The sequence below is a fragment of the Poecilia reticulata genome, chromosome 4, assembly GCF_904066995.2.
Source record: "Poecilia reticulata chromosome 4, P_reticulata-male-v2, whole genome shotgun sequence".
NCBI lineage: Eukaryota > Metazoa > Chordata > Actinopteri > Cyprinodontiformes > Poeciliidae > Poecilia > Poecilia reticulata.
Window position 1 is genome coordinate 1,062,436 of NC_088833.1, and position 13,278 is coordinate 1,075,713.

General features: G+C 41.3%; 2 protein-coding genes across 2 annotated transcripts; both read left to right on the forward strand.

The window, feature by feature from the left end:
• The first annotated feature begins 200 nt into the window (after window positions 1–200).
• On the forward strand, window positions 201–9,279 carry LOC103463208 (uncharacterized). The gene is made up of 5 exons (XM_081605822.1): window positions 201–452; window positions 1,450–2,176; window positions 4,872–4,930; window positions 4,980–5,167; window positions 7,196–9,279. Exons 2-5 carry the CDS (start codon window positions 1,952–1,954, stop codon window positions 8,398–8,400), a joined length of 1,677 nt encoding a protein of 558 aa, XP_081461948.1. The 5' UTR covers window positions 201–452; window positions 1,450–1,951; the 3' UTR covers window positions 8,401–9,279.
• A 453-nt stretch (window positions 9,280–9,732) lies between these two features.
• Window positions 9,733–12,015, forward strand: LOC145551271 (uncharacterized). Its single transcript, XM_081605774.1, has 2 exons — window positions 9,733–10,017; window positions 10,783–12,015. Exons 1-2 carry the CDS (start codon window positions 9,846–9,848, stop codon window positions 11,553–11,555), a joined length of 945 nt encoding a protein of 314 aa, XP_081461900.1. The 5' UTR covers window positions 9,733–9,845; the 3' UTR covers window positions 11,556–12,015.
• Window positions 12,016–13,278: the final 1,263 nt, after the last annotated feature.

The window sequence follows — 13,278 nt, forward strand, 5'->3', positions numbered from 1 at the left end:
AGTAACTGGTTTTAATTTGCTGGCATCAGTGGGTTATCTTGTAGATTAATCGAACATTGGTCGATTACGAAAATCAAAGAATATCAATTTCCGGTTCTGCTCTCACTGACATTCCTTGAATGTCACTTTAACCACCGCTCTCCAGCAGGGGGCGGTAATGCCGCTGCGTTCCGGCTTCCAGTTCAAACAGGAAGCAGCTCCGTGGCTAACTTCCGGTTAGCTTCGTTAGCTCGTGTGTCTCAGGCCGTGTCCAGGCGTGTTGTGAGTCTGCGCAGCAACAATGTGTTCCGTTGAGCCTCTGAGAGAGTTTATCAGAGAGAGACTAACTGCTGCTGCTGAAGAAATCTTCACCCAGCTGGAAAAAACCATCGTCCAGTACGAGGAGGAGATCGACCGGCAGCGGAGGCTGCTGGACCTCAGCTGGAGACCCCGAACCGAGCAGAACCCCGCAGGTGGGTCCTGGAAGCGAGATCAGAGCAGAACTGGGTTTCAATTGGAGCAAAATCCGGAAAAGCTGCAGGTCAAAACAAACATTTCACCGGAAGAGAGATCAGATTGTAGGATCAGGTCACAGAGAGCTGAGACCTTCTGGGCCAAAAAGACCAAAACGCGGTTTGGTCGCTGCAAACATCCGGTGAAGAATCTGTGATGAACGTTCAGAGCCTTTAAGGACTCAGACTAAATGTTTCTTACTTGTAGTTATTTCAGCTTAAAGCTCAATTTGACTTTGTAGACGGTGATGCTGAGGGCCGGACGGACCTCCAGTAGCAGTCAGTCTTCCAACTAATCTGAAGAGGCCTCTGACTGAAGATTGTTACTGCTGACATGCTAACAGCTCAATATCCAGGCAGCAGAGATGATCTTCCTCAGTGACACCATGGTTAGCTAGCTCTGCTAATCCACCTCATTTGCTCTCGATGCTCCTTTTTAAATTATTATAAATAATTTTCTTGATTGTTTCCAGAAGGAGCTGCTCCAGTTCAGCACAGCGCTCTGATAAATAATGATAGATGTTCACCACCAGGTTAACCAAAGTGTTGTAACCTAAAACACAGAGTTATGATTAAAACAGCCTCCATAAAAGACGTTAAAAAGTCAATACTGGTTATTAAAGTGACTCTTTGGCCTCAGACTGAGAAATGAGTTTTAGTTGTTTTTTTATGGAATAATTGGATTGAATTTCTACAAACAAATGACACTAAAAATTCTACCAAGTCAAAATTTCCCGGTCGGTATCAGAACCACGATGATCCCGGAAAGTTCTGAAAAAACTAAAACATTGGAGGGAAGTTGACTGTCTCCATGGTAACCGACATCGACCCCTACCTGTCGGTTACCATGGAGACGTTCAGGTTTTGGACAGAAACCGGATGTAGTCCTGGGACCAGAACCGCTCACCGGGTCCAGCGGTTCTGAACTCCTCTCATGATTTCCTCTGGTTCCCTCCAGACGTCCAGCAGCGTCTTGTCAGCAGGAAGCAGCAGGTTCTGATGGCGCCACTGCTCTCCAACCAGGAGACGCTTTCCGGACCGGCGGAACCAGAAACTGTGGACCGGAACCCAGAGGCTGTGCAGGTTAAAGAGGAGCCGGATGATGAGATTGCAGGTCGGGATGAAGAGCAGCTCCATCTCAAGCAGGAGGCCGATTCCTTCACGGTGAGTCCAGCTGAGGAGGCTGGAGAGGACAGCAACCCGGACCCGGTCCCATCAGAACCGGGCCCTGGAGCCCAGGATGAAGAGCCGGAGACGAGCCGGGATGAAGCGTGGGAACAGAACGGGAAGCGGACGGAGCAGAAGCCTCGCAGGGCCTGTTTTCCTGCAAGACGTGCAGCAAGTCTTTCAGCCAGAAGGGAAGCCTGACCAAACACCTGCGGCTGCACGCCGGCGGGAACCCGTTCACCTGCCTGAGCTGCGGCCGCAGCTTCCGCAAACACTTCAGCCTCATCGTCCACATGAGGATCCACACCGGGGAGAAACCCTTCCCCTGCCTCGTCTGCGGTAAGAGCTTCTGCCAGCGGGGCAACCTGAACGTCCACATGCGCACGCACACCGGCGAGAAGCCCTTCCCCTGTCTCACCTGCGGGAAACACTTCCAGAGGAAGAGCAACCTGACCGCCCACACGAGGATTCACAAGAGGAACGCGCTGTGCGTTTCCATGGTGATGAAGGAGGCGGTCTGACCAGGGTAGACAGATGCTCTGTCCGTTTCCAACATGGCCGCCTCAGAAGGCGTGGAGTTCCCGCAGCTGTCAGTTCTTCCTCGTTGCTTCTGTTAGCGCTGCTTCATGTCTTTCTAACATTCAACTTGTACAGAATCTCAGTTTCACAGTTTAACGTCAGAGAAACAAAAACAAAATCTTCACAGTCTGAGAGTTTAAGGACAGTGGTGGATACGCAACATCTAAACATTTCCATAACTACGTTTCCATCGTTTTATGCAGTTTGAAGTATGACATCAGAAAAGGTTGATGGAAATGGCAAAATTCAAAATAACTTCTTCAATTTCATAAAATTTTTTACGTCCCTTGAGATGGTTTAAGGCTTTTCCAAAAAAGATTTAATGCACTTAATGGGAATAAGTTCTGATGTAGCGAACGCTGCCATCCACTGGTGGGTCTCTGCATTACCACAGGCACCAATCTGAAATGTTTGCTCCATGCTAGCTAGCAACGTCTACTTCCTGTTTGTTACAGCTATGCGTAGCATCAACATCTGATGAGCCTGGTTGATTCACTTCAAATCTGTGAAGCAGGGGTCCCCAAACTACGGCCCGCGGGCCGGATCCGGCCCGCCTCCACATTTGGTCCGGCCACCTGAACAATACCAGAGAATTCAGATTTTTTTCCATATATTGTATTTTCCGGACTATAAGCTGCTACTTTTTTCCTAAGCTTTGAACCAAGTGGCTTATATGTGGATTTTTCTTCCACCACCAGGGGGCTCTCTAGCAGGAAGTGAATCATTGGAAGTCAAATTGGAAATAAAAGAAGAAAGCGCCCATTAAAACAGAATTAGGTTTTAATAGGGAATTGAAATTTGAGAATGTTGTTGATCAGTTAAATAGCATTGAGGGGAAAAAGAAGATTTTTAGTTTTTTAAAATACTGGGATCATTATGAGAATCTGAGGTATAGATATTAGGATCCAGTAGGTGGCAGTAGAGCAACAATAATGGATGAAAGCTGCTGTTGAAATCTAAAGAAGAAGAAAAAGAGCCCATTTTCATTTAGCACATTTAGCTAGTAGCAACATGAAGGATCAGCACTTTGTTACAGTTGTTAAACTAATCAGTTCATTTAAATCTGAACTTGGAAACTTTTTATTTTCAGCCGTAATAAATGTGATATTCAGACGACTTGTTCTGACCCAGATGTTGGCTTCGCCCTCTGCTGCTGCTGCTGCATGGTGTGGAAAACCTGGAGCAGCAGAGAAATCTGAGGCTTATAGTCCGGAAAATACGATATTTATTTCATAGTGTTAATATTTATTTCCTGGATTTTTTCTGTGAAGAACCCAGAGAGGATTATTTCATTGTTCTTTCTGGAAAACAATACATTTTTACATTTAGGCTCTCCTGCAGTGTTTCTGTTCCAAACTGACTCCGCCCCAGCAGAGAACGTCTTGTGGCCCTCAGGAAAAGGTTTGGGGCCCTGGTTTAGATGGAAACATGACTAATACGCTTTTTCTCTTTTTTTTGCTACATTTTAAAATTTCATTCAAAATTCACAGGAATTGGCTGAACGATGGTGATGTAACAAAATATCTACATCATCAGATCGTTTGGTCCTTCAGTCTAAGCTGTTTCCAGGTTTTAGTCCATATTTGGTCATTTCCTTTTGCTCTGGCTCCACTGGACCCGGCAGAACCCAGACAGGCCAGCCTGAGCATCGAGCTTCATAAATCACTCCCAGAACTGGGGTCAGAGGTCAAGCTGCACAGACTCCACATCACTTAGTTCTGGTTGAACTGAATAGTTTTTATTTATTTCCTTTAACATTTTCTGGGAGTTTTTCATGTTTTAGGTTATTTTTCTGATGTGCAGTTCTTCATCTGGGTTAGTGATTCTATTAAACTTTAACTTTTATGTTAAGTTTTGATGTTTTTGATCTTTTTTGTTGACTTCTAACCTTTAAATCCTTTAGAACAAACTCCTGTTGGAGCCTGAACACGTCAGCTGCTGGCATCGAGCAGCTGGAGCCTCAGAGTGGAAAATGTTTCTGTTGCAACATTTCTTATTTAAAACTGAAGGTACTTTTGGTTTAATGATGTAAATGTTATGCTTTTAATCTTAAGTTTTCTCAATCGAAGCAGATTCTGCTCCTGAATTTATTTAGTGAAGCATTTCTGCACATCAACCTCATTTATTATTCATCTTTATGGTAATAAATTCCTCATAAACAGACTCTCTACAACAACCTGCACAGCACCAAACTGCTGGGTGAATATTTATCGTTTTTAAGAACAGAAATGCAGAAACTTCACTGACTGAAAAGTAAAAATGTTTAATTCTCACCTTGCTTGAGATTAAAACCTCTTTTTACTTCTCTTTACTATTTTTATAAATTATGGATGAGTAAAATGCAGAGTCACTGTAGTTTTTGTGCTGAAAAGCTACAATTAGGCATCTGAGGTTAAAAATATAATTGAGCCACAAATTTCCCATTTGTTGTTTTTTGTTTTTTGTGGTTAAGATTAAAAATTGTTGCAACGTTTCAGTTTAACGTCCAACATGCAGAGATTTAGAATATTACATGTGAAAATTAACTTGCATATAAATATTCTTGGTTATTTCTTACATTTATAAAAAAAAATTATTTATTTGAAACATTTTTTTCCTTTCATTTTCTTTGCCTGTTCCCTCACGGCCCTCCAGCAGGGGGCGGTGAAGCGCTTCTGCTTTCTGACAGAGAGCAGCTATGTGGCTAACTTCCGGTTAGCTTCGTTAGCTCGTGTGTCTCAGGCCGTGTCCAGGTGTGTTGTGAGTCTGCGCAGCAACAATGTGTTCCGTTGAGCCTCTGAGAGAGTTTATCAGAGAGAGACTAACTGCTGCTGCTGAAGAAATCTTCACCCAGCTGGAAAAAACCATCGTCCAGTACGAGGAGGAGATCGACCGGCAGCGGAGGCTGCTGGACCTCAGCTGGAGACCCCGGGTCAGCTTACAGCGAGCAGGTTCGGTACCGGTCGGGTTCTGCTGGGGGACGGGATCAGAAAGTAAAGATTATATAAAACATGTCAGAATATTACTGGGCTGGCAGCAGAGCCCAAACAGCGTCCTGTTAGAAATATGTTAGAAATGCATCAATATTTATTTGTGACTCGGTGAATAAATATTATGTTTATTTTAAATTATTTTTTATTTTGCTTGTTTCATCCTTTTACTGTTGGACTTTGTGCCTGGAATAAAGATGTGATGATATTTAAAGTTGCTGCTATTGGAGCCGAACTGTGACAAAAGTCCAACACGTTAAATATATTATAATTCAGAATTATTTTTTTAGTGTCTTTGCTTTATTTGGCAGCTCCAGGTCGAACCCTCCTTTAGAGGTCCAGGTTCTGCTGAACTGACCTCATTACAGCCTCTGGTACCTGCAGGTCCAACAGAACCGGCTCAGTCCATATGTATGCTGACATCATTCAGTCTCACGATGACAGAAAAAACCTTCTTAAAGGGACAGTGTCCTCTAAAATCATGTTTTTCCCTGCAGTGTTGCCTTGATTCTTTCAAGTTTGAGAAATCCTTTAATCTCCATGGCAACCATTCAGCCTGGGTGGACCTAGCCCCGCCTTCAAGGCTCAGCTCCTCCCCACTCAGCTCCTTCAGACTAGCCAGCAGCAATTAGCAAACAGCTGGTGGAGCTGCTGGTAATATAAAAACATTAAAGGGTTAATAGAGGAGCCATGTTGGGATGAGTTAATGGAGGTGGAGCTTCTTAAAGCGACAGAGGCCCAATTTCAAGGAGTTAAATCAAGAAGTAACATTTCTTTATAGTCATATTTGATATTTGTATGAAACAACAACTTTTTAGACGTAATTGACATGAAAAAATGTTATTTGTGTCGGTCTGAATCACAGCACCAGGTCAGAAGATCCAGAGATGGAAACCAGAACTTTTCTCAGTGATTTCTAGATATGGATCAATTTTAGGGTAACATGGTGACCTGTTTGTTCTATAAGATTTTTTTGTGATTGGCCCTTTAAAGAAAGCTGTAGGATATAAAGACATGAGAGGAGCTTATCTGATCTATTATTTCGTCTAAAGCTTTTTTGCTGATATTGATTGGAGGATCATTGATTGTGATGGAGCGAGAGGAATGGAGAGATTTTAAACTGATGAAAAGAACTATCGAGAGATGGGCTTATTAATGATGAAGATATATTTCTATCAGGACTGTCTTGTGTTGTTCTGTAGAGCTCTGGATTAAACCAGAGAGCCACAGTGAGGAAGTAACACTAAGAAAAGAGCATCAATTTGTTAAAGAGTAAAGATTACATTAAAATGGAACAAGTTGTTTACAAGTTGTCTGCATTGTTGATCTATTGTAATATTTTCTCTCAAGTTTGGAGTAATCAAAGTCGACGTTTATTAAAAGCAGTGGGGCGGGACGGAGCTGCAGGGAGTTGATGTCATTGGTTCAGAGTTGGTGTGATATTTTAGCACCAGGTCTGGAGTCAGATGGTCCTCAGGCCGTTTTTCAGGCCGTCGCTTTCAGGGTCAGGATGAATGTAAAATCCAACCAGTACTGGGAGGAATGTGAATATTTCAATAATTAGGAGTTGACTTATTCACACTAATATAATCATTTTGCTGCTGCCAGCAGCTGGAACAAAGAGAACCACAAATCAGTTACTATCAACATTTTTTTTAAATATTTTATTGGTTTTTAACATACAATCAAACATGAGGGCTCGGCCGACAGCAGGCGGTTCTACTGATGAACTTTACAGACACTGTATGGAATCACAAAGAGGAAAACTCCCAGGTGTCTGACAGTGATGTGGAGCCAAACACCTTTTATAAAATCATCCTGTCAACGTGTTTGAAGGATCTGATGTTATAGAGAAAACTGAACAGATCGGAATGTTGTCAGATTCCACCTTAGTCTCATTGGCTGTTGAATCATGTAAAGACGCTTGAAATGATTTAAGTGACCATTTCTTTCTTTACAGTCACATTACAAGTGATTTTGTTTGTCCAGAACTCCCAGGTTGTGATGCCTGTGAGGAGAAGGACGTCCAGACGGGTCAGCAGTCTTCAGGCAAACAGACTGACTCCAGTTCGGACCAAGAGAAACCAGACCAATGGCAGAGGAAGACGGAACAAAGAGACTCTGTTCCCCTTCAGATGAAAATTGAACTGGAGGAACCAGAACTTCTGCCGTTAAAAGAGGAAGATGATGAGATCTGGATCAGTCAGGCTGAAGAGCAGCTGGTTCTGAATCAGCAGACTGATTCTCTCATGAAGGACGGAGAACCAGAACCAGACGGAGACCAGCGCTCGTCTCAGAGCCATCATGAAGCTGAGAACCAGAACCAGAACCACGATAAAGAAAAAAGTAGAAATGAAGTTTTGAAACCAAATAATGGTGATGAAACCAAACTAAAGAGGCACAGAGTTGAAAAAAGGGCTTTTTGCAAATTTTGTGGTAAAAGTTTTAACCAGTGTTACTTATATGACCACATAAGAACTCACACAGGTGAGAAACGTTTCTCCTGTAAAACCTGTGGAAAGGGTTTCATTCAAAGTTATCAGTGTACTGTTCACATGAGAACTCACACAGGAGAAAGACCTTACTTGTGTCAGACGTGTGGGAAAAGCTTTATCCAAAAAAATAACTTGGTTACTCACATGAGAATTCATTCAGGTGGGGCACACCATCCATGTGACATTTGTGGGAAAGATTTCTCTCGCAATGATCTGTTAGCCTCTCACATGAGCACTCACACAGGAATTAAACCTTTCTCATGTCAGACCTGCAAAAAGAGCTTCAGTCGGAAAATTTATTTAACTCGTCACCTGAGAACGCACACAGGTGAGAAACCATTTGAGTGTCAGGTCTGTGGGAAAGCTTTTATCCAAAAAGATAATTTAATTACTCACACAAGAACTCACACAGGTGAGAAGCCGTACTCTTGTGAGACGTGTGGAAAAAGTTTCAGTGACAGGAGTAATTTAAAGCATCACATGAGGACTCACACAGGGGAGAGGCCTTTCTCATGTCACATCTGTGGGAAACGTTTTATTCAGAAGAACAACGTAGTAACTCACATGAAGGTTCACACAGGAGAGAAACGCTTCCCCTGTGAGGTCTGTGGTGTGTGTTTCTCTCGCAGTGCTAATCTGACTCGCCACATGGCCGCTCACTCAGAGGACAAACCTTTTACGTTTCAGCCGCCGGAATGAGGCTTCAGCCAGGTTTGTCATTTCAAATTCAGTGTTTGTGTTCATAAAGGCTGGGAGATGTAATTTATTTGCTCTGATAACAACGAAATAGTTGAGAAGTTAAAGTTAAAAAATTTTGACTTCATAGACTGAAGATCCTAAAACTCCATTTTTAAAGGTGAATGTATTTAACAATGCATTTGTTTCAATATGTAATTATATGGCAATAAAATAGTTCATCTGGCATCTTCCACAATGAAAATACAAATAAAAAAAGGAAATACATAAAAGGTGAAATAATATACAGAATATAATCTTAACTGCATTTTAGCACCTAGTGAGAAATGTTTAGGGTTTGAGTTTACATGTTTTATTTCTCATTTCTAAAAACCTTCACTCTGGAGACGAACTTTCACATGTTTTTTGTATTTCCATCAAAAACATTGTTACCAAGGAAACGAGGCCAAAACATAATATTAGTTTTTGCTGTGATGTCATCTGCTGATTATTCCCTGTGAACTTCAGAGGTCAGACTTATTGTTGAAGTTTTTTCAAGTGAAAGTCAGTTTTAGGATTCACAGTAAATTGTCACTGAGATATTTATTCATTGATGTTTATTTATTAAAACATATTAACACGGGTTTGATTTAAAAAACTAGATCAATTGTAACAACGCTGCTTGTCAAAATTGTGGATTTTTAGACATAAATGACAGGAAATTTTTTTATTAATTTGTGTCGGTCGCTATAAATTGAGCTTTTCTGAATCACGACACCAGGTCAGAATATCCAGAGATAGAAACCAGAACTTTTCTCAGTGATTTCTGGAGAGAGACGATGTTTTATTTTATGAAGTTTCTGCAACAAATCAGGTTTTTATTATAAACTACAACAATAAATCAACCTGAATACAGGATACATTTGTCAGAGTTTCTTTTGTGTGTGTCACAATAAACTACTGCTATTAACGAAGCAAATAATGAATCTGGACTCAGCAGAACCGGATCTATTTCATCAGTGCAGTGAAGCCTGGTGTTAAAATGTAATTGTTTGTGTTTGATGGTGAATAATTGTTATATTTTAAGAATGAGTTAAAAGTGAAATAACTTTAAATATTTTGATAGGACACAAACTATATAATATTGTATCTAACATTAAAAATTGTAACTTATGATGTGTGATGAGATAAAAAATATCACAAAAGATAGTTTTGGTTTTATAGGAATAACTTTAAACCACGTTTAGCTCTTTGAGTTGTTTCTACATTTCGGGAAATTTTTAAAAATATTTCTATTTATTTCTGTTTTCTTTTGTTTGAGCTTCACTTCTGTCCAGCAGGTGGCAGCAGCAGGCTGCGTTTCACCGCCGTTGAAACAGGAAGCAGTTGCGTCGGTAGCTTCCGGTTAGCTTCGTTAGCTCGTGTGTCTCAGGCCGTGTCCAGGTGTGTTGTGAGTCTGCGCAGCAACAATGTGTTCCGTTGAGCCTCTGAGAGAGTTTATCAGAGAGAGACTAACTGCTGCTGCTGAAGAAATCTTCACCCAGCTGGAAAAAACCATCGTCCAGTACGAGGAGGAGATCGACCGGCAGCGGAGGCTGCTGGACCTCAGCTGGAGACCCCGGGTCAGCTTACAGCGAGCAGGTTCGGTACCGGTCGGGTTCTGCTGGGGGACGGACAGAGACAGTTTACAGCTCAGGGTCTTTATTTATGAGTAAAACTGATTATAAACCGGTCAGGAAAAGATTCCCGCCTTGTGGAAACTTCTGTCAGAAACATTTTGATAAAATCATTAAACCTGATTCTGGTTCTAAAGCTCCGAGTTTAGAGAATAAAACGAATTAAACCTAAAATATATAATATTACTGAGGAACATCTCGGTGCTGCCGAACCTGGGATCCACTCGGCAACCTATTGGAAAATAAATCAGGGATTTGTTGTTTCTCCTTTACGCTCCCGGTTTTTCTCCTGACCAACATTCCAGACGATTTTCCTGCAGTGGCAAAAATCCCCCAAATAATAAGTTATTGAAAATATTAAGTGTTGAAATTTGAATAAAATTTGGAAACTAGTTTTGTAATTTAAAAACTCGCATCAACCTGGCCTCAAGTTTTTGGTTAGCAAAATATTAACATACTGGAATAACAGGAGACGTAATTTAATTGTAATTAAATTGGAAATAGTTACCAAGTTTGTGTGAAGACCAAAGTGTTTTAGATCTGCTAATTATTTGGACAGAACCTCTTTAGTCTAAGCTAACAGTAAAAGCTCCTATTAGCTTAACAGCAGGTTTCCATGTGGTGGTCAGGAGTTGAACTGTTGCCTAAAGTTACATGAATATTGGCCCTCAGCATCGGCTTTCTGCAGGGGATCCTTTCAGTCACATTAATGAGGATTTTGTTTGTCCAGAACTCCCAGGTCAGGAGAAGGACGTCCAAACGGGTCAGCAGGATTCTGGCAAACAGACTGACTTCAGTTTGGACCAAGAGAAACCAGAACAATGGCAGATGATGGAGGAAAGAGAGGAATCCGACCCACCACAGATGACACTTATTCTGGAGGAACCAGAACTTCTGCAGCTGAAGGAGGAGGACGGAGAAATCTGGATCAGTCAGGTTGAAGAGCAGCTGGTTCTGAATCAGCAGACTGATTCTCTCCTGAAGGACAGAGAACCAGAACCAGACGGAGACCAGCGCTCGTCTCAGAGCCATCATGAAGCTGAGAACCAGAGCCGCGATGGAGACTCGGGTCCAAGCAGAGCTGAAGGTTTGAAACAGAGCAGCAGAGGTAGAGCTAAAGGAAAGAGGCACAGAGTTGGGAATCGGGCTTTTTGCCAAATTTGTGGTAAAAGTTTCAACCAGTTTTATTTATATAATCACATCAGAACGCACACAGGCGAGAAGCGTTTCTCCTGTAAGATCTGTGGGAAAGGTTTCATTCAAAGCTACCAGTACACTGTTCACATGAGGACTCACACGGGGGAGAGGCCTTTCTCATGTCACATCTGCGGGAAACGTTTTGTTCAGAAGAATAACGTAGTAACTCACATGAAGGTCCACGTAGGTGAGAAAGGCTTCGCCTGTGAGGTCTGTGGTGTGTGTTTCTCTCTCAGCGCTGATCTGACTCGCCACATGGCCGCTCACTCAGAGGACAAACCTTTTACGTTTCAGCCGCCGGAATGAGGCTTCAGCCATTTCTAACTCCTCACAGCAGACAGAGGAGCAAATCATTTCAGCTGGTTGCTCTTAAATGCTTCAGGTTAAAATGAAGAACTTTCCTGCTATGAGAGTAAAACTCCTCTGTTGAACAGCAACATATTAAATTCATGTACTTTTTATTTCAGGGCAACAAATGAGTGTCTGTCTGGGATCCTTCACTGTAGGATGAAAGTCTTTAGAGGAAACAAATAAATGAAAAGGCAAACTACATGAAATAAATATGAATTCAATGCATCAAGTCATTTGAAACTAATGATCAAAGTTGAATTTGTGTTGGCAGAGAAACGGCGGCCAGGTGTGTTTAGGTCACGTGATGCAGTGAAGGATTGTGGGTCGTTAACTGACAGGAACATGCAGACATGGACTTTCAGCAGCTTCACTGTTTGGGGAAAAACCCTTTAGAAAAAGTTTTTTCTTTAATTGTGTAAGTTTCTGGATTTAAAATCCTGTTTGACCAAATGAGTGACGACGTTCCACTTGATACTGAACACAAACAAATTAATTGTTTTCCATTAAAATTATGACGTGATGATCGCAGTATTTTAATATGTAAATAATATCAGCACATTCTGAACTCTAACAATCATCATTTCAGGCTTGAATCTCTGGCTGCATGCAGAACATCAGATTATGTAGCGTCTTATTCTGAAGGTTTGTTCATATGTAGGATTTCACTGTTTTGCTTGTTTTTTACAAAGTTTTGCTTCTGTTAGTTTCTGAAGTTTCTCTTGTATCTTTCTGTCACTTTGAGTTCATGTTTCATTCAACAGGTTTGTTCTGTAGAGATTTGGACTCTTTCTGTTTCAGTCGGTTTGATCTGCACTTCAGTCTTTGGTTACTCAGGTTAATGAGTTAACTAGTGTAACCAACTGGTAGACGGACACTTAGTGATTAAAGATGCAGAATAAAGCAGTAAAGACAAACAATGATCAGTGTATTAAAATAAATTAAAGAAGGTAAGTTAAGTTTCAAGTTCGACTCAAAAGCTGCTGAGTCTGAGTTCAACCATTTCATCAACGAGAATTTTGTCCTTTTATTTGTCCTGAGTTTCATAAAATGTTTTTTTAATCATTTTTAAATGTATTTAAATCGTGTCACTGGTTCCCACAGCTTGTTTTGTTGGGTTTCTCTCTGATCTCAGATTCAAACTGTTGATGATTAAAGACATGAAACCAAAACCATTTCTGACGTTGAGTCTTCAAAACTGAACTTTGACCTTTTGTTTAAACAGCCAAGACCAAATGTTTTTGATTCCAGATGAAATAGTTTTGTCTCTTAATCTGAATGAAAGAACAGTTTTCAATGGACACAAGAAGCTTCAGGAAACGTCCTGACGTCTCTTCATGGTCAGACCTCTGTGTTTGTTTTCATTAGTTATTGATTGAACCAGCAGCTGTTCATTTGACTCCTTATCAAATATTCATATTGAAGCCAGAAGCAGCGAACGGAGCGTCTGAACTGTGGATCTGCTGTTCATGACAATCAGATGAAACTGAGATAAAACGTCTTTTCTGTGAGCCTGTTGCTACACCTGACTGCAGGTGGCGCCGATGGCCTGAATACACTTTTCTTTATTAAATACGTTTTAATATTTCCTCATGTGTCAGAAACCTGGTGGTGTTTGCTTGTTTCTACACTAAAGTCAGTCTGACCTGATCTGTGTGAATTATTTATCGGTACATAAAGA

Excerpts from the sequence above, each read along its gene's own strand:
- LOC103463208 (XM_081605822.1), top strand. The coding sequence starts at position 1,952 with ATGAGGATCCACACCGGGGAGAAACCCTTCCCCTGCCTCGTCTGCGGT. Across the intron at positions 2,177-4,871 it reads TGGTGATGAAGGAGGCGGTC|CAGGGGGCGGTGAAGCGCTT; the intron begins TGACCAGGGTAG and ends ACGGCCCTCCAG. Across the intron at positions 4,931-4,979 it reads AGCTATGTGGCTAACTTCCG|AGTCTGCGCAGCAACAATGT; the intron begins GTTAGCTTCGTT and ends AGGTGTGTTGTG.
- LOC145551271 (XM_081605774.1), top strand. The coding sequence starts at position 9,846 with ATGTGTTCCGTTGAGCCTCTGAGAGAGTTTATCAGAGAGAGACTAACT. Across the intron at positions 10,018-10,782 it reads GGTCAGCTTACAGCGAGCAG|AACTCCCAGGTCAGGAGAAG; the intron begins GTTCGGTACCGG and ends TTGTTTGTCCAG.